The sequence below is a fragment of the Canis lupus genome, chromosome 6 (assembly GCF_011100685.1).
Source record: "Canis lupus familiaris isolate Mischka breed German Shepherd chromosome 6, alternate assembly UU_Cfam_GSD_1.0, whole genome shotgun sequence".
NCBI classification, from domain to species: Eukaryota; Metazoa; Chordata; class Mammalia; order Carnivora; family Canidae; genus Canis; species Canis lupus.
In genome coordinates, this window is record NC_049227.1 from 63,343,624 (window position 1) to 63,362,594 (window position 18,971).

General features: G+C 35.5%; 1 protein-coding gene across 1 annotated transcript in view; it reads left to right on the plus strand.

Annotated features, from left to right (window-relative positions):
- Positions 1 to 18,971, plus strand: part of SYDE2 (synapse defective Rho GTPase homolog 2) — a 48,390-nt gene that overhangs the window by 24,129 nt on the left and 5,290 nt on the right. The window contains exons 6-7 of the mRNA XM_038538955.1: positions 13,143 to 13,324; positions 16,312 to 16,543. Of these exons, the coding sequence (XP_038394883.1) occupies positions 13,143 to 13,324; positions 16,312 to 16,543 (414 nt within the window). The remainder of the gene's footprint in view (positions 1 to 13,142; positions 13,325 to 16,311; positions 16,544 to 18,971) is intronic.

Sequence of the window (18,971 nt, forward strand, 5' to 3'; positions counted from 1 at the left end):
GCACGGGAGTGAAATCTTCAGAGATAATCTTCTAATCTGGCAACTCTATGTGATGGATTGGAATTAGAAGAAACCAGAAGATATAAAACCAGTTAGGAGGCCTTGGCAGTGGTCCCAGCAAAGAGATAAGGAATGCTGAAGGAGTCTCAAAGCAGTAACTACAGGAAGGAATAGAATTGAAAGGATATGAAGAAAGAGAGGGGACCAGATAAGCATGACTTGGACACCTGGTTGATTGGATACCATTTGCAGAAAAAGCTGAGAGGAGAGCTAATGCTTTTGGTGGAGAAATATAAAAAAAGATTATGAATTGGGTTTCTTTTCAAATATATATTGAATTTGAGGTACTAGTAGGAGATCTATATGAATATGTCAGGCAAAATAGAAAGTATAGCTAAGGAGAGGATTTAGTAAAATTTACCAAATGGTGAATATAATCCAATGTATAACATTGAACATATACTTCCAGTACTCCAGACGTGGGGGAAGAAAATGGGAACGTGAGGGTCATTGACCTATAGTTGTAATTAATGCTTTGTGATTGTCCATAAAATTTGAAAAGACAAGGACTTTGAGGATCTCCAAACTTCGGAGGCATGCAAAGAAAGAAGATTCAGCTGAAGAGATTGAGAGGAATGTTAGAAAGTTTGGTATTCAAAAGACAACAGAGTTTAAGGCAAGGTATGAGGCAGTCATTTGATGGAGAGATCATATAAGATGAGAACAGAAATAAGGCCTTTGAATTTGGCCATTATAGGATTATTCATAACCAATAGATATCTTCAGGGACTATTGGCTTATAATTCCATGTTTGTTTTTGTTGTTGTTTTACTTTTTATTAGCAAAGTTTTGAAGCATATACAAAAGTAGAGAGAATATTATGATAAACTCTCTTTTTCCATCACCTGGCTTCCATAATCAACACCTGACCAAACCTGTTATCTTTAATACCCCTCATTTGATTCTCACCTAGACATGGATTATTTTGAAGTGTATCTTGGATATCATATCCATTCACCTATAGATGCTTTGGTATGTATCTGCAGCTCTTCTGTGTTATTTTGATAGTTCTCTCTACTGTTAACTACCATTTTTTTCATGCTGTAATATTGTTTGTTTATCTTTCTACTTTGATTTCTTATTTCATGTGCAATTACTTGGTGAGGAGAGAATTTGAGGAAAGTTCAACTTTCCCATATTAAACAGATTTTTGTTGGTTGGAATTCTTTAAAACTTACTTTTAGGATTGGGGCTTTTTTTTTTTTTTTTTTTTTTTTTAATTCATGAGAGATACAGAGAGAGAGAGAGAGGCAGAGACACAGGCAGAGGGAGAAGCAGGCTCCATGCAGGGAGCCCGACGTGGGACTTGATCCCGGGTCTCCAGGATCACACCCTGGGCTGCAGGTGGCACTAAACCGCTGCGCCACCGGGGCTGCCCGGATTGGGGCTTTTTATAACAATTGAGGTTCTCAATCTCTGAACTCTGAATGACTGTATTTTCATAGTATTTAATATATACTCTTAGATAATTAAAACTTTGATACTATTTTAAAAGAGATAGCAAAACCAAGGCACTTTTTCTTTCTTATAAATTTTAGCAAATCAGAAATAATGGATGCTTTTATTTTTTTTAAAGGAAGAAAAGTTTATTTTTTCTACACACAAAATAGATCATGTCTACAAAAAAAGTAGAATTTTCCCTTTAATAATATGTAATTATAATCGGCAAAGAACCCATTTTATGAATTCATTAAAGGGAGATTTTATAAATAGCAATTCCCAGGAAATTACACTCTATAACCAAATGAAATGAGATTTCATCTTGGTAAATCATTATCTTAGAAATAAATCGTGTCAAATATATACAAATTAAAAAGATGAATCATGTGGTTTAGTTTGATTATTTGCTATAAAACAGATCCTTAAAAGTTTGTAGCATGTGCAAGTGATATGACTAATAGGCCAATGAATATTAGATTTATAGCATTCTTTTCTAAAATTGAGAGTTTTCATAATTTATGAATTGGGTATATTTTGGCTCTATTCTTTGTACTCTTCCGTTTCTGGAAAGCTTTGTACTCTTCTGTTTCTGGAAAGCTCTTCCATTTTTGGTTTTGGGTTAAAAGATTTATTTATTTTAGAGAGAGAGTGTGGAAGGGAGGGGCAGCAGGAGAGTGGGGAAAGAATCCAAAGCAGACTCCACACCTGGTGTGGAGCCCAACACAGGGTTTGATCCCAGGATCCTAAGATCACTATGCGAGCCAAAACCAAGAGTTGGACGCTTAACTGACTATGCCACCCAGGGGCCCCAGGAAAGTTGTTTTTAAAAAGAACCTAGAGATATTTTCTTTCTTGATAAAGAGCCAATGAAATGATTCAAAATTATCTGAGAAATATCACTGGAATTACAATAAGTTATACACAAGGTCTCATTGTGTCTCAAAAGAAAGGATATTGTTGATTTGGGGAATTGGCCAGTAATGATGTTGCCTCATGTGTTTATTCCCTGTGAGCTCACATTTCTAAGTAAACTTAGAAATATAATTTACAGTTCAGTAGTTTTTTAAAAATGAGCTATTAATAAAGTGAGTGATAGAGTTTACCCACAGTTTAATGTGTTCTTTGTAGTTGCTCCAGACAAACCAGATTTTTCAATGAAGTGCAAAATTTAAGGTACGAAATCTATTCATGATTGTTTATGGGGCTTATTTATCAAAGGAACAAGAATTTAGAAAAGTAAAAATATCATTTGGTGATTAGAAAATTTTTCTCCTGCAGAGAAAAATTCAATTTGAATGTGTTTGCCCTATGTATAATTGACTTCATATTGCAGTATTACACCACCGAGATCTAAATTCAAAACGTTTATTTGACCATGACTTTTCTGATTTTAATTCTTTTTAAATTATTCATTCTTTTATTTTCCCTGAAAAGAAAACTTGATCAGAAATAAACACCAAATTATCTTTAAAACATTAATAATTTTCTTCATTTATGCATATTAAATATACATTTTCCCTACCATATGTATTATATGTTCTCTAGTCTCTGGCACATTAACTTTCAAATTATTTGGTCTTGTCTTTCTTTCTTTGTTTCTTTCATTTGTTTCTTGATTTTATTTATTTCTTCATGAAAGACACACACACACAGAGGCAGAGACATAGGCAGAGGGAGAATCAGGCTCCAAGAGGGGAGCTTGATGTGGAACTCTATCCCAGGACCCCAGGATCACAACCTGAGCCAAAGGCAGATGCTCAGACACTGAGCCACCCATGGGTCCCTATTTCTGTTTTGGTTTTTTTTTTTAACCTGGATTGAACATAGACCTGTAAACTATAAAAACACTAAAGAATGAAGAACACTGAGGAATGGTCATAGATTTAGCAATTGAAATAAACTGAGGCAGTGAGAGCCATTTGATCTGAATAACATCTATAGAGTGTGACCAAAATAAGCAGGAAGTTCAGAAAGAGTAAGTGAGGTAGAGTGGGGTAGATGAATGGTTTTAAAAAATTAATTTATAACATTAACTTGCAGAAATGTCAGTGATTCTACATTCAAATATATCTACTCTAATGTATCTTTATTATTCATAGAAGTTTCACCTGGGAAAGAATGACTCTCACAGCCCTGTACTATTTTCAGTATTCTGGTTCTGCTGAGTTAAATTTTTGCGATCGTGGGTACTGATAGAGGATGGAGGCACTTTCTCGGGAGACAGTGTCTCACTTGAAGAATGAGGTTATTTAGTATATTAATCTTCATAGTCCGGCAGTTGCTGGTAGAAAAATGGTATCCATCTATCTAACCATCATATACTGAATGCTTACTATATGTCAGACACTTTGCTAAGGCATTTGTAATACAACAATGTGTAAGAGATAATGTCCACCCTCAAGAATACTAGTCTAAGGGGAAAGATAACTGATTATAATATATGAGCAGGAACACTTAACTTATTGTGGGAAAATTAGGGAAAACTTGCTGGGAAAGGTGACTCAGCTAACTTTAAGAAGGTGAACTGATTTAGCCACAGGGGTTGGAGGAGAGCAATTTATTAGCAGAAACTTAGATGGAAAACTACATGACTTGTAGTACTTGTTAAAGAGGAAAGCACCAGGCAGGGGAGTAGTGGGAGATGGCTGGAATGCTCTCTCAGACTGGAACCCAGACCTGGCAATGAGTGTCATTTGGAAACAGCAGAGTTAGAACATGATCATTTTCATTTCTCTCTCTCTCTCTCTCTCTTTTTAAGATTTTATTTATTTATTCATGAGAGACACACAGAGGCCGAGACATAGGAAGAGGGAGGAGAAGCAGGCTCCATGCAGAGAGCCCGATGCAGGACTTGATGCTGGGACTCTGGGATCACGTCCTGAGCCAAAGGCAGACGCTTAACCACTGAGCCACCCAGGCATCCCTCTCTTTTTCTTTCTGTCTTTTCCCTCCTTCCCTTCCTTCCAGGTTAGTTGGATGAGTTTCCATGTACTAGGGTTTTTGGTTTTTTTTTTTAAGATTTTATTTATTCATGAGTGCCACAGAGAGAGAGAGGCAGAGACATAGGCAGAGGGAGAAGCAGGCTCCAATGTAGGACTCAATCCCAGGACCCCAAGATCACCCCCTGAGACAAAGGCAGACACTCAATTACTGAACCACCCAGGTATCTCTCAGGTACTAGGTTTTACACTTCTACACTAAAGACATATCGGTAGCTAGGAGGGCTAAAAAAAATATAAGGAGATGGTGATCTATAAACTCTTTGAGGTGAATATGTGTAATTCTATAGTGACTTTTAAAAAATTATTCTTGTGTATTTAATAAAAAGACTTTAAAAAATTGTTCATTTGTGTTGTAGTCCTAAAGGGTAAATACTGAGAGATTATTTGTTTTGTTTTGTTCTCTAAATCAGAACCAGAGTTTTAAACTTAATACTGTATATTCCTGAGGTACTGGTATGATGGTGGCTATAGAAATCAAAGTAAGAAACCCAAAGGAGAAGGGGAGTCTACGCATAGGAATAACTAGAATCCACTTAATCACTTATCCTTCCCTATCTGAAATTAATTGGTTTATTTACTAAATATTTATTGAACATTTACTATATGCCAGGAATTCTTTTAGGCACCAGGGACAAATAAACAAGATGAACAGTATCTCAGTCCTTATATGTGTATTCTAGTGGGGAAAGAGAATCAGTAATCAAGCTAATGAATAGTAAGATATAGTAACTTATGAGTGATAAGTAGGACAATGGGAATGATACTGATTGGAGGTAGTAGTCAGCTTGGTGAATTCCATGGGTAGCGGGTTCAGAAAAGAAAGTTCATCTGAGAAGTGCCTTTTGAGCTAAGATCTGTATGAAACAGAGTTAACCATTGGAAGATCTGGGGCCAGAGTTCTAGGTAGAGAGAACAGTGATTTTGCAAATTGAGAATTAATAAAATACAGGTACTACAAACCAGTCTTTGAAAGGTAGAAGTAGTTTTAGTTATTAGAGTGCTCTGTGTGTGTGTGTATGTGTATATGTGTGATGATACCTATTCTATCATGGAAATGAGTAGAATTTTCCTGTGGTGTTAGTCCTTGTGCCTGAATGAAAGTGAAAGGCATATGGTTTCATAGTATCTATTACAGAGCAACTTAAGAGATATAGCCAGATCCAATTCTTTATTTACATATATTTGCCTGCATTTTCTTCAGGTACATGATAAAAGTTTTACTGTGTTGGGCTAAATAAATTTCTTCATGTAAGTAGTTCCAGTGTCTCCCTTTACTAGTTCCTGTGGCAGGAGAGATTGTCACCACAAACTTAGTATCGTAAAGTTTTTATGTCCCCAGAATATTTGAAAGATGTTAAGAAGTCTGTCACTAAGTTTTTGGGATAAGGTCATATAGCTAATTTCTAGATTGATAGTATATGTCACAACCTAGCATAAATAACTCTTCTCTGTATCATTTTATGAAATCTTTTGATTATTTTTCCAATTAAATTATTTTTCCAATTAACTCTTTGTCTACATATAAAAAAAGGAGCTATAACTTTTACTTCATTGAACATAATGTACATTGAGCATTCTTTAAGTGCTTAGTATTTGTTAGTAATAATTCTCCCTTATTTGCCCTCAAATTATAGTGAAGTAAGTAATCTTGAACTTGGATTAATTTAAAATTCCATTTATATTAATGGTTGTTTAGTATGTTAATTATGTAAAAGATAATGGTATTTGAAATATGTATTTAACTAAGCTATAAAGTTATCTTTTCTGGAGATCTTTTAGGTTTTAATTTAATTGCTTTATAGGGTGAGTCTCAAACTACTAGGGCATTAAATTTTGTTAGGACTAACAAGTCTTGCTTTGTCAAGGACACATATGGAATTTTTTTTTTTTAAATCATGCCCTAGAGGGTTAGTAGTGTATTTGGCAACTACAGGAAATTGCATTTTCATTAACTGTAACTCAGTTGTGCTCTTTACACCAAATATTGCTATTCATTGTAGATAGACTGCAAAACTAATGATGGTAGTAAAAAAAAAAAAATCACATATAAGTTAAGGAATGGGAATAAACAAGTACCATGTCTGCTGTGTACAAAATACTTTTTCATCAGTGTACATCTAACATGTATTGATCTATCAATCTTTATATATCATATTTCTTCATATATGTTAAGGAAGAAATTTGGTCATTATTATCTTGGTTTACAAGTGCTATTTCCAGATGATCTTTCTTTTTTCACTGTTGAGTAGTTCATCTGAGGAATGATGTTTCTCTTGAGGCTAATGACACCACCACCTCTATCTTCCATATTTAACATCATCTGCAGAACTCTCGGGCATTACCATTTATTCACTGAACACTTTGAGATCTCACCAGTGATTATATTTCTAACTGAAGTCCTGCCTTTGTCCTAAGTGATTTTTTTTAAAAGATTTTATTTATTTATTCATTCATGAGAAACACAGAGAGAGAAGCACGGATACAGGCAGAGGGAGAAGCAGGCTCCATGCAGGGAGCCCGACGTGGGACTCGATCCCGGGTCTCCAGGATCAGGCCCTGGGCCGAAGGTGGCGCTAAACCACTGAGCCACCCAGGCTGCCCCGTCCTAAGTAATTTTAATATGCAAATGACCCATCCAGAATCTATTTGTTAAAAGACTGTTCTTTTTCCATTGAATTGTATAGAAATACAGTTGATTTTTACATATTGATATTGTGCTTTGCTAAACTCATTTATTAGTTCTATTAGTTTTTTAGTAGATTCCTTAGGATTTTCTATATATGAGATTAGGTTGTCTACGAATAGAGATAATTTTACTTCTCTCTTTCCAAGATGGATTCTTCTTATTTCTTTTTCTTGTCTAGTTGCCCTGGCTAGAACTTGCAATATATTTTGAACAGCAGTAGCAAGAGTGAACATCCTTATCTTGTTCTTGATGTTAGGAGGAAAGTATTCAGTTTTTGCCATTTTTTATGATGTCAACTGAATTTTTCATAGATCCCCTTTAGCAAGTTGAGGAAATTCCCTCCTCTTCCAAGTTTATTGGATGCTTTTATCATGAAAGTGTGTTGGATTTCATTCAGTGACTTTTATGAGTCTATTGAAATGATCATGTGGTTTATGTCCTTTATTTTATTGATATAATATATTACAATAATTGGTTTTCAGAAGTTAAGCCAACCCTTGCATTCCTGAGATTAATCTCACTTAGTCATGATGTATATTCCTCCTTTTTCTCCTCCTCCTCCTCTCCTTCTTCTCCTCCTCCTCCTCCTTCTTCTTCCTCTCTTCATCTTCTTCCTTCTTTTTAAAAATATATTGCTGGACTTAGTGTGCTAGCATTTTGTTGAGAAATCTTGTGTCTGTATTCCTAAATGATACTGGTCTGTAGTTTTCTTGTGATGTCTTTGACTGGTTTTGGTATCAGGATAATGTTGGCCTTTCTACTCTGATCTTTATTTATTATTTTTTAAAAGATTTTATTCATTTATTCATGAGAGAGGCAGAGACACAGGCAAAGGGAGAAGCAGACTCCCCGCAGGATCATGCCCTGAACCCAAGGCAGAAGCTTAACAACCACTGAGCCACCCAGGCGTTCTTACTCTGATCTTTATATTTTCCTTTCTTCTATTCACTTTGAGTATAATTTGGTCCTTTTCCCCCTACTACTTTCTTAAGATAGAAACTGAAGCCATTGATTTGGGACCTTCTCAGTAGAAATCAATCTTCTAACATAGACCCTTAATGCTACAGATTCCCTCTAAATTCTATTTTAACCTCATCCCACAAATTTTGATGTGTTGCGTTTTCATTTTCAGTTAGTTCAAGCACTCTCTGATTTCCCTTTTTCTTTTCTTTGATTCATGGGTTATTTAGAAGTATGTTAGTTTGTGTCAAAATATTTAGGGAGTTATCCATATTTTTAAAATTATTAATTTCTCATTTAATTCATTATAATCATAGCACATACTTAATGTGATTTGAATTCTTTTGTTCTTAAACTTATTTTAAGGTCAAAGATATACACTTCTGTGGTAAATGTTTTCTTTTGAACCCTTGAGAAGAATATGCGTTCTGGTGTTTTGGAATGTAATATGCTATAATTACCAATGTAGTCAAGTTGATTAATAATGTTCCAATCCTCCGTGTCTTTATGTGTTTTTTTTCTTCTTGTTAAGAGAGGCATGTTGAAATCTTCAACTATGATTGTGGTTTTGACTCATCCATCTTCTACCTCCCCCTTTCCTTTAAAGACTTCAATTACACATGTATTAGGTCACTCGTGTTTGTTTTACAGCTCACCGATATTCTACTCAATTTTTTTCCAGTCTTTTAAAAAAAAAATCTCTTTAATTTTAGATTATTTCTATTGCTAAGGTCTTCAAGTCATTAATCTTCTCTGCTAAAATTAATTCCATCCATTGTATTTTAAATCACTGATATTTTAGTTTTCACTATTAGAAATTTGATCTTTTTTTTTATACCTTCTGTGTCTCTACTTAACATGTGCAGTCTTTCTTCTAGCTTCTTGAATGCATGAGATACCATTTAATAACTGTTTCGATGTCCATGTCTACTAATTCTATCATCTGTGTCATTTCTGAGTTGCTTCACAATTGATTTTCTCCTTGTTATAGTTGATATTTGCCTACTTCTTTATATACATGGTAACTTTTTGTTGGATGTCAGATTGTGAATTTTATCTTCTTGGTTGCTAGATATATATATTTTTTATCCTTTTAGATGCTTCTGGGCTTTGTTCTGGTATACTAGGTAAGTTACTTGGGAATAGTTTGATTCTTTTTTGATTGTGCTTATAAGTAGAATGAGAGCAGCTTTTAATAGGATTTCTCTTTTTCTATTTCTTTGATTCACTACTAAAACAAAACCCTTCTGTGTACTCATATTAGTTTCCTGTGGCTGCTGTAACCAAGTGCCATAAGGTAGTTGGTTAAAATAATAGGAATTTATTGCCTCATGGTTCTGGAGGCTGGAAGTCCAAAATTAAGATGTCAGTAGGGCTTTGCTCCCTCTGAAGGCTGTAGAGAAAGTCTTCCTTGCTTCATCATAGCTTTTGGTGATTTGCTGGCAATCTTTGGCATTCCTTGTTTTATAGATGCATCACTCTAATCCTCTGTCTTCACAAGGTGTTCTCTTCATGCTTCTTCATGTCCTCTTCCCTCTACATATGTCTGTCTCTGTGTCCAAATTCCGTTTTATAAGAACACCAGTCATATTGTATTAGGACCTGCCCTAATGACCCCATTTTAATGTGATTATCTCTATAAAGATCCAAACAAGATCACATTTTGAGGTACTGGGGACTAAGACTTAAATATAGGGGGTTTTTGTGTGTGGGAGACATATTCAACCCATAACAGTACTGTACCCAAATCCCATGAGGTATGAAGTTTTTCACTTTGGTTGCTCAGAACAGGAGCTATTGCCTGCCAGTGTAAGCTTCTGAAGTTGTTTCCTCTAATCTTTGTGGGCAGTTAATTTCCTCACCTGCACGTGCTGATCAGTACTCAGAGACTCGGGGAGTCTTGGAAATCTCTAGCATTTTTTCTGGGCAGCTGTCTACTCTCTAATACTTTGTTCTTCAAGCTCTAGCTGCTTTGATCTTCTTAGACTTCTAGTTTCCTCTCCCCAAATTAGCTAGACCTACTAGTTATTGTGTTTGTACCTTCTCACTGTGACCTGGAAAGGCTTTCCAGGCAGTAAGCTGAGGCAATTATGGGCATATCTCATTAGTTTCCCATCCCTTAGGGATCATATCCTTCTTTGCCTGATGTCCAATGTGTTGAACGTAGTTTTTTTTTTTTTTTTTTCCATATATTTTATCTGGTGTTCCCAGTTGTCTCAGGCAGGGAGTTAAATCTGGTCCACGATGCTGCATGTTGGCTGGAACAACTGTCTGTTTTTCTAGCCTGTATCTGACTTACTGATTGCTACTAGAAAAAGTCATACAAAGGTGTATGTTGCTACCAGTATAAATCCATGGACTTCAAAATTAACTAGGCTTTCGGTGATGTCTGCTAATAAATATGTGTTCTTCTCTCTCCAGCCCCCCTTTTCTCACTCTTCAGAGTGTCTGTTTAATATCTTCTCACTTCTCATATCCTATTTCACTCACGTCACTTTAGCAGATGACCCTGTCTCCCAACTTCATGGAACAAATAGAAGCCATCAGATAGGAACCTCTTCTACTTGTAACCCAGCCTGCCAGCATGCCTTCTTTGGCATACATCCTTTCCACTTTTCCACTGCCTTTTCTGTAACAGTATAGAAATCATCTTCCTCACATTTTGGACTAATTTTAATTCCTTCATGTGTTCTTATGAGTCTCTTCTTCTTCTTCGGGGATTTTGCTCACCTGATCATATTCTTCCTTCTTGGATCTTGAAAACCATTTTAATGTCTTTATATTAGCATTTAAATGTTCAGTTCTTTTTCATATTAAAAAAAATCCCTACTTTGATCCTGCTTCCCCCCTTCCCACTCATCTATGGTTATCACCTTCTCTCAAAGCGAGATTTCTAGAGTAGATTGCATATCTTTCTTTCTTTTTCTCTATTTTTTAACATCCATTTACTACCCAACCTGACTTCTATGTTCTTTATTCCCTTGAAGCTGGGCCTACCAAGGCTGCTGACTTATTTCTCTGGTGGACACTTTTTGGTCCTTATTTTAAATAATCTCATGTTTCTTCTACCTAGTTACAAAAACTCCTGCCTTAGAATCACAGCAGGAATTTGTTAAAATTACAGGGACGTGAGCCCTAACTCCTGGAGATTATGATTTAGTAGGGCTGGCATGGGGCTCTGGAATTTTTTTTTTTTTAAGTTCTTCAGGTTATTTCAGCGTGCAGCCAAGTTGGCGAAACACTGTTCCCCATAGTATTTAACATGGTTTTTATCTAACCTATTACTGGTTATCAGCTGATACCATAGACTCTTTGTCGAAACAGTTTTTTCTTGACTTCCTTGGCAGCGTACTTGCCAGTCTCCCCTTACCCTATCTCTGCCTCTTCTTACCATCCATACTTCTTTAGTTCTCTTTGGAAAAATCCTCTTCGTAATGACCCCTTAAAAGCTGGTGTTCTTCAGGCCCTTCTCACATATTCTGTGCCTCCCTGATTATCTCAGCCATTCCCAAGCTTCGTTATCATCTTTAAGTTGATCATTCTCAGGGTCTCCAGCCATCTCTTTCCTGAGCCTAGAGTTTATATCCAGCAACCTTTAATGTCCCATAGATACTTTAGGCTGAATATTTTCAAAATGAAACTCCTTTCTGTCCTTTTCCCCCACTGTTTAAAGTATGGCACTGCCATCCACCTAGATGTTCAAGCTCCAAACCTAGGAAACATCCTTATCCCTCCTTTACCTCAAAATCACAAATGCATTTTTGATTTAGTGATCCTGTTTTGGGAGTTTATCCTATAGACATACCTGAATACATACAAGTAATGATGTGCAAGGCTATTCATTGTAGCATGTTTTGGAATAACAAAAGATTAGAAACAACCCAAGTATTCCATCTGTAGTACCTGACCAGATGCAGTTCTGGAATATCCATACTTTGGAATATCTGTGATGTGGCTATAAAACCCCACTTTTATTTTTTTTTAAAGATTTTATTTATTGGGATCCCTGGGTGGCGCAGCGGTTTGGCGCCTGCCTTTGGCCCAGGGCGCGATCCTGGAGACCCGGGATTGAATCCCACGTCGGGCTCCCTGTGCATGGAGCCTGCTTCTCCCTCTGCCTGTGTCTCTGCCTCTCTCTATCTCTGTATGACTATCATAAATAAAAAAAAAAAAAAAGATTTTATTTATTTATTCATGAGACACAGAGAGAGAGAGAGAGAGAGAGAGGCAGAGACACAGGCAGAGGGAGAAGCAGGCTCCATGCAGGAAGCCCCATTCAGGACTCGATCCTAGGAGTCCAGGATCACGCTCTGAGCCAAACGCAGATGCTCAACCGCTGAGCCACCCAGGCTTCCCTAAAACCCCACTTTAGAAAATCTTATGTAGCAAGATGTGATTCCAGTTTATTCAAACAGATGTTTTGATCCAGCATTCTCTTTGGATATAACACCAAAATCTACAAAGCAATATAAGGAAGAATACTCTCTTTCTCGTCAGTAAATAAAACAAAACAAGATCTATTCTCTTAGCAGCTTCCAAATACACAATACAGTATTATTAATTATAGTCACCATGCTGTACATGGACTATTGGTATTCTTTAACTATCAAAAGTCTAGAAACTCAAAATTCATATAATTGAAATAATTTATAATTAATATTAGTATGCCTTGTTTTCTCAACTTCTGTTTCACATATATTTATAGAGGGCCAGAATCAACAGAGTATATGTACCATGAATTGCTTACTTTATGAGTAACAAATCTAATATGTATGATGATTATGTATGTACATTTTTAGCATGCTTTCAAAACAAGAAGTCCATTACCAAGGCAGTTTATAAGATCACAAAATACTGGTGTTTGTTATAATAGGTTTTTGTTATTTTATTATTTTCAGCATATTAAAGGTTGGCTAGAACAATACTTAATTTAAATTTTTTTCACAGTTTTTTATTTTACTCTGAAGACCAATTGCTATCTCTGTTTTCTAAAGGTGTTCTTAAGGACTATCTAAGAGAACTTCCTTCTCCTCTGATAACAAAGCAGCTTTATGAGGCTGTATTAGACGCAATGGCAAAAAATCCTTTGAAAATGTCATCAAGCGGATGTGAGAATGACCCAGGTGACTCTAAGTACACTGTTGACCTGCTTGATTGTCTGCCTGATGTTGAGAAGGTAAGCATATGTGGTATACCTTTTTCCCTAAAAGTCTGCTAACGAATATATACTTAGCAGCAGAGTTACAAATAATTTTTCAGGTATTTCACATTTGTGGCAGTATAAGTTCTGCCTTTATTAAAACCTCCTTAAACAACATAACTCTAAAAACTGCTTCTTAGAGTAAATCTAGATAACAGTTTTATTTTTTCTCTATGTAGTTTTAGTCAGGCACAGGTACTTCCTATATGTTTTTAAAGAGTACAGTTACCTTATTATTAAAGTAATATTTGTTTATTATAGAAAAATTGGGAAGATATAGCAAAGAATGGAAAATTGCAATTATCAATATCCAAAGGCAACAATAATTAGCATATTAATTTATTTCCTTTTAGAATTAAAAAAATTTATGGTAACTGTTTTAGTGTACATGGCTTAGCCTCAAGACTTAAGCAACCCTTACCACCACCATTTCTATCCTTCTTGCCTCTTCACATTTGCCGCCTCCACACAATCTAAATCTTGAGATCAGTATCTTCAGACATGCCTGCAGAGTAGATAGAAGGGTAGCTGGGTCTGCAAAACCAGTCTTAGCCTAACTTTAGTTGTTGTTCCCTAGAACAAAAGGGAAAATAATGGGACGCCTGGGTGGCTCAGTGGTTTAGCACCTGCCTTCAGCCCAGGGCATGGTCCTGGAGACCCAGGATCGAGTCCCACATTGGGCTCCCTGCATGGAGCCTGCTTCTCACTCTGCCTGTGTCTCTGCTTCTCTCTGTGTCTGTCATGAATAAATAAATAAAATCTTTAAAAAAAAAAAAAAAGGAAAATAAGGGAGAGATGGCTGGACTTGTCCAGATGAGGCTGACTCTATCTATATTTCTTACCACGTGAGAGTAAAAGGGCAAGAGTGAATAGAATTTTTTTTTAAGATTGTATTTATTTGAGAGAAAGAGAGAGCGGGGAGAGAGCACAGGTAGGGGGGAGGGACAGAGGGAGAGAGAGCAGACTCCCCACTGAGCAAGGAGCCTGATGGGGAGCTGGATCCCAGGAGTCTGGGATCATGATGTGAGCTGAAGGCAGACACTTAACCAACTGAGCCACCTAGGCTCCCAAGTGTAGGGCAATGTTAAGCCCCAAAACTTGATTCACTTGTATACTGTAATCTTCTGAACATCCTGTGCTCACTCCAATTAGATTAACAATTAATAAATACTCCTTTGGGTGGGAAGAAGGGAAGAGCTACAGAGAGGTGTGAGCAGTAGAAGGGTGGGGTGAAGGGATAGAAATATTCCTTCCTTGATATAAGGTAAAATTGTGTCATTTTACTTATAAGTGAAGTAATGAGTGTCCAGGAACTTAAACACTTGTCTAAGTTATATAGCTTTTATGAGTGTTGTAGACTGTCACCTGAATTTTGGCCTTTCAGGCCCTAAAGCTCATACTATTAGCGTCCTTTCTAAAAAGGCTTCATAATATTACATTGAGTGGACTTCACATAATTTGTCACTATTCTCTTTTGCATAATATTTAGGTTTTGAGCCTATTTGTATATATTTATATGCGGAGATTTCTTTTCACCTAGTAGAATTATGTACTTAGAATAGAATCTCAAGAGTGGAATTGTTCATTTAAATGATGTAAACATTTAAAGGCTCTTAATACATTTACATATTACTTTTCAAGAGGGACACAACAATTACATTTTTTGGCTCATCTTAGTAGACAAAAAATATTTTCTTATTTTAAGTTATATTCCTTCATTTGCTATTGAGATTAAACCTAAGATACTTAACCAGAGGTGATTACATGTGTATGTGTGTGTGTTGTTCATAGCACAATATGCTGAAACTAGACTTAAGATGTCAATGTATGTAGAGTCCCACTTGTGTTACGAAATGTATAGTAAATGGAGAAGAGGAACGGCTATTTATTATTTACATTATTTTTATGATTCATATATTTGATTTGTTTTGATTTCAAAATATCAATTATAGTCTTCCTCTGGTTTTCATTCTCTTTCATTCCGTTCTTTCACAGCTGAATATTGAAAGAATGTTTATTTCGGTTGTACCTTACTTCTTCACCACTCTTGACTACTCAACACATTGTAATCTGGCTTCCTACCCTATCTCTCTGGACTTATTTTTGCCAGGGTTACTAATGACCTTCTGATCACTGAATCCAGTTGTCACTTTTGGCTCTGGAAATACGTCATTTTGATTTTTTTCTTTTTAAAAAATTTTTATGATACAGTTTTATTTGTCATTCATTTCTTTAATGTAATTATGAAGAAATTATATACTCATTTTATTTGTTAAATGATTTATCTTAAGCCAGTACTTCAAAACATCATTTCTTTCCATAATTGCTTAAACCTGAATAATTTTCCATTTCTTGAGCAAACTCCCCTTATCAGTTTCTTCAACTATTAAAAAGTATTCTTTTTCAACAAATTTTACTGTTACATCTAGTTATACTAGTCATGGTTTGTCTAGTTAAAGTATTTATTAGTTAAACGCATTGACCTTTTTCCTAATCTGAATTATAATAGAACTGGGCCCTGTTTGAAATTGTTAGCTTCCCTAGATTTAAGATGTAGTCCCCTACTTATGACTACAGGATTTATCTGTGCTTAAAGATAAACACTCTTACCTGAGTCCTCTTCCATCACAGCTTTTGCTATTGTCATTTTAAAGGAGGAAAGAGAAGAAAATGTTGATGTATATTTTCTTAGGGACTCCCGTTGAAACTTGGAATGCATTCTGAGCCTTTTAGAGTATACATTTTAATGGATCAAATTATGTCATTGGAACCTAGGGTCCTGTGTAATGTTTTTATAAGAAATTATGTTTCAAAGTCCCAAATATCCAATTTACAAGCAAATATTTGAAACAACCTTTTGAAAAGTGACAGGATGCATATCTATATTTTCTGCTAGAATTATGTCCTTGAATTTGCCCCTGTATATAACTCTATTAAGTGAAATGCAATTTAATTTAATTTAGGCAACCCTAAAGATGTTGCTGGATCATCTGAAATTGGTGGCTTCTTATCATGAAGTGAATAAGATGACTTGCCAGAATTTGGCTGTGTGCTTTGGACCAGTATTACTAAGTCAGAGGCAAGAGACTTCCACCCATAACAACAGAGTCTTTACTGATTCAGAAGAACTTGCAAGTGCTTTGGATTTTAAAAAACATATTGAAGTTCTTCATTACTTACTTCAACTCTGGCCAGGTAAATGATTCAATGGAAATATTTTTCTCTTTCAATGATAGGGTGTTTGAATTAGCTAATCATTAAATATGCCCATACGTGATTGAAGAAAATCTTTTCTAGATTTTGCTTTTTCAAATAGTTATGAATTGATACCTTTAAATTTCTCCATTTAAATTTTTTGCTTTTGCTGATAATATTGTAGACATATAGATCAATGTACACATTTTGGTCAGATCTGGATTTGTATTATGGTTGTGTTACTTATTAGCAACCTGATCTTGGGAAGCTCTTTAACATCTTAGAGCTTCAGTATCATCTTTCTTTTGTCATACGGATTTAATAATATGTTTATAGAATTAAATAAAAAGTTATGTTTGTAAGGTACTCAGCACACCTCTTGTCACATAATAGGAACTCTGTAAATATTAATTTCTTTACCCTTCTCATTTTTAGTTCAACTGGTATGAAGCAGAATTCATTTTTTTCTTCCTTCAGTTCTACTTCTTGACATCTTTTTTTTTAATAATAAATTTATTTTTTATTGGTGTTCAATTTGCCAACATCCAGAATAACACCCAGTGCTCATCCTGTCAAGTGCCCCCTCTCAGTGCCCATCACCCATTCACCCCCACCCCCCGCCCCTCCTCCCCTTCCACCACTCCTAGTTCGTTTCCCAGAGTTAGGAGTCTTTATGTTCTGTCTCCCTTTCTGATATTTCTACTTCCTGACATCTTTATTCATGGTTGTTCTTCAAATTATCCAGGCTTAATTTGACAATCATCTTTGATTTTTCCATCTTACTTATCTATCCCCTGTTCTAGTCAATAACAAAAAGCTGACAGTTATTTTCCTAATACCTCTCTTATATATTTTCAGAACTAAAAGGAATATGTATTTAACTGTATGTTCTATATAGGAGGCTGTATTTAAGTTCCAAAATTTTCTTATCCTGTAATAACCCCCACTCCTCTTCCCCACCCTGCATAGTAACAAACATGAAAGTACTTAGGAGCTTTGTGTATCACACGGTGGTAAAAGTGCTTGGGCCTTGGAGTCAGGCATGAATTCGGATCCAGGTTGTGGCCCAGGCACATATTAATTCCCCTAAGCCTCAGTATGCTTCTCTATAAATAGTGCCTACCTCAAGGTTGTTGTGATGATTCTGTAGGCAAAGCATCTAAGGGCAGTGAGCAAAGTGTGTTGCATAGATTTATCTCTTTGTTACTCTTTTAATGATACATATGAGGACAGACCAAAATACAAAAATGCTTGATATAGTCTTTTAAAATACATCACATTAATTATAGGAAGTGAATAAAATATTTCAATTTTTAAATTTGTAAAGTTAAAATTTTTGCTTTCTTTTAAACACAGGCTTAAAAATAATTTCTAATTTATATCTTAACTGAATTGGTATATATTATTAATTATTTTAAAATCCTGCATCAAGATTCTCTGGATAATTGGTTTGATTTCTGCATTTGGTATCTCACATAAGGGAGCTCTCAAGTTAAAGTTTTAAATGTGTGTTTCAACTGCTTTAATTCTAATAAGCATTAGGAATTGGGAAAGGAGCCATCTTAGTCATTCTAATCACAAATGAAAACTTGCTTACCTAGAGATATCAAAGTTTACTATCAGTACCTGATTTCTTTATCATTTATTCTGTATCAGAAGTTATGTTATTTAAATGACTGCCCCAGAGGACCTGAATAGACTTTTTCCAAAGAAGACATCCAAATGGCCAAGGGACACATAAAAAGATGCTCAACATCACTCGGCATCAGAGAAATACAAATCAAAACCACAGTGATATATTCCCTTCATACCTATCAGAATGACTAATATCAAAAAGACAAGAAATAACAAGCGTTGGTGAGGATTGGGAAAAAGAAAACCCTTGTGATACAGAGAATAGGCCATCGGATGTTAACTTGCTGAATGCCCATCTCTATGCATTAAGTAGAAGGTTTTGGCTCCTCTTGCTGTGCATATCTTACTTATTATATTTTCTTTTGGAATTTCCCCTACTCCAGAGGTGAAAAGAGTTGGCTCTACCCTCCCCGCCCCTTTCATTTTTTACTTTAATTTTTTGTTATTTTTTAATTTGGGGCAATAAAATTTGCTTTAAGTTTTCCATTTGAAAAATCTTACTATCTTCAAAGTGATCAATTAGAATCCTAGCATATTGGCACTGGAAGGTAAAAATCATCCTGCCAATTGGCATTTCAGGATTATCTTCTGCTAAGCCCTGATTTTCTTTGGAAGTAGCTCTGGAGCCAGATTGGCAACAGGTGAGGGAACCAAATGTAAACACACTTCCCTTTTGATCAAAATAGTTTTCTTTTCATCTTTTTTAATGTATTGAGTTTTTACAAAATTGTTGCTTTCTAAAGATGGTTTTGCTGTTTTAAGAACATTAAAATTTAGAGAGAGTGTAACTCCT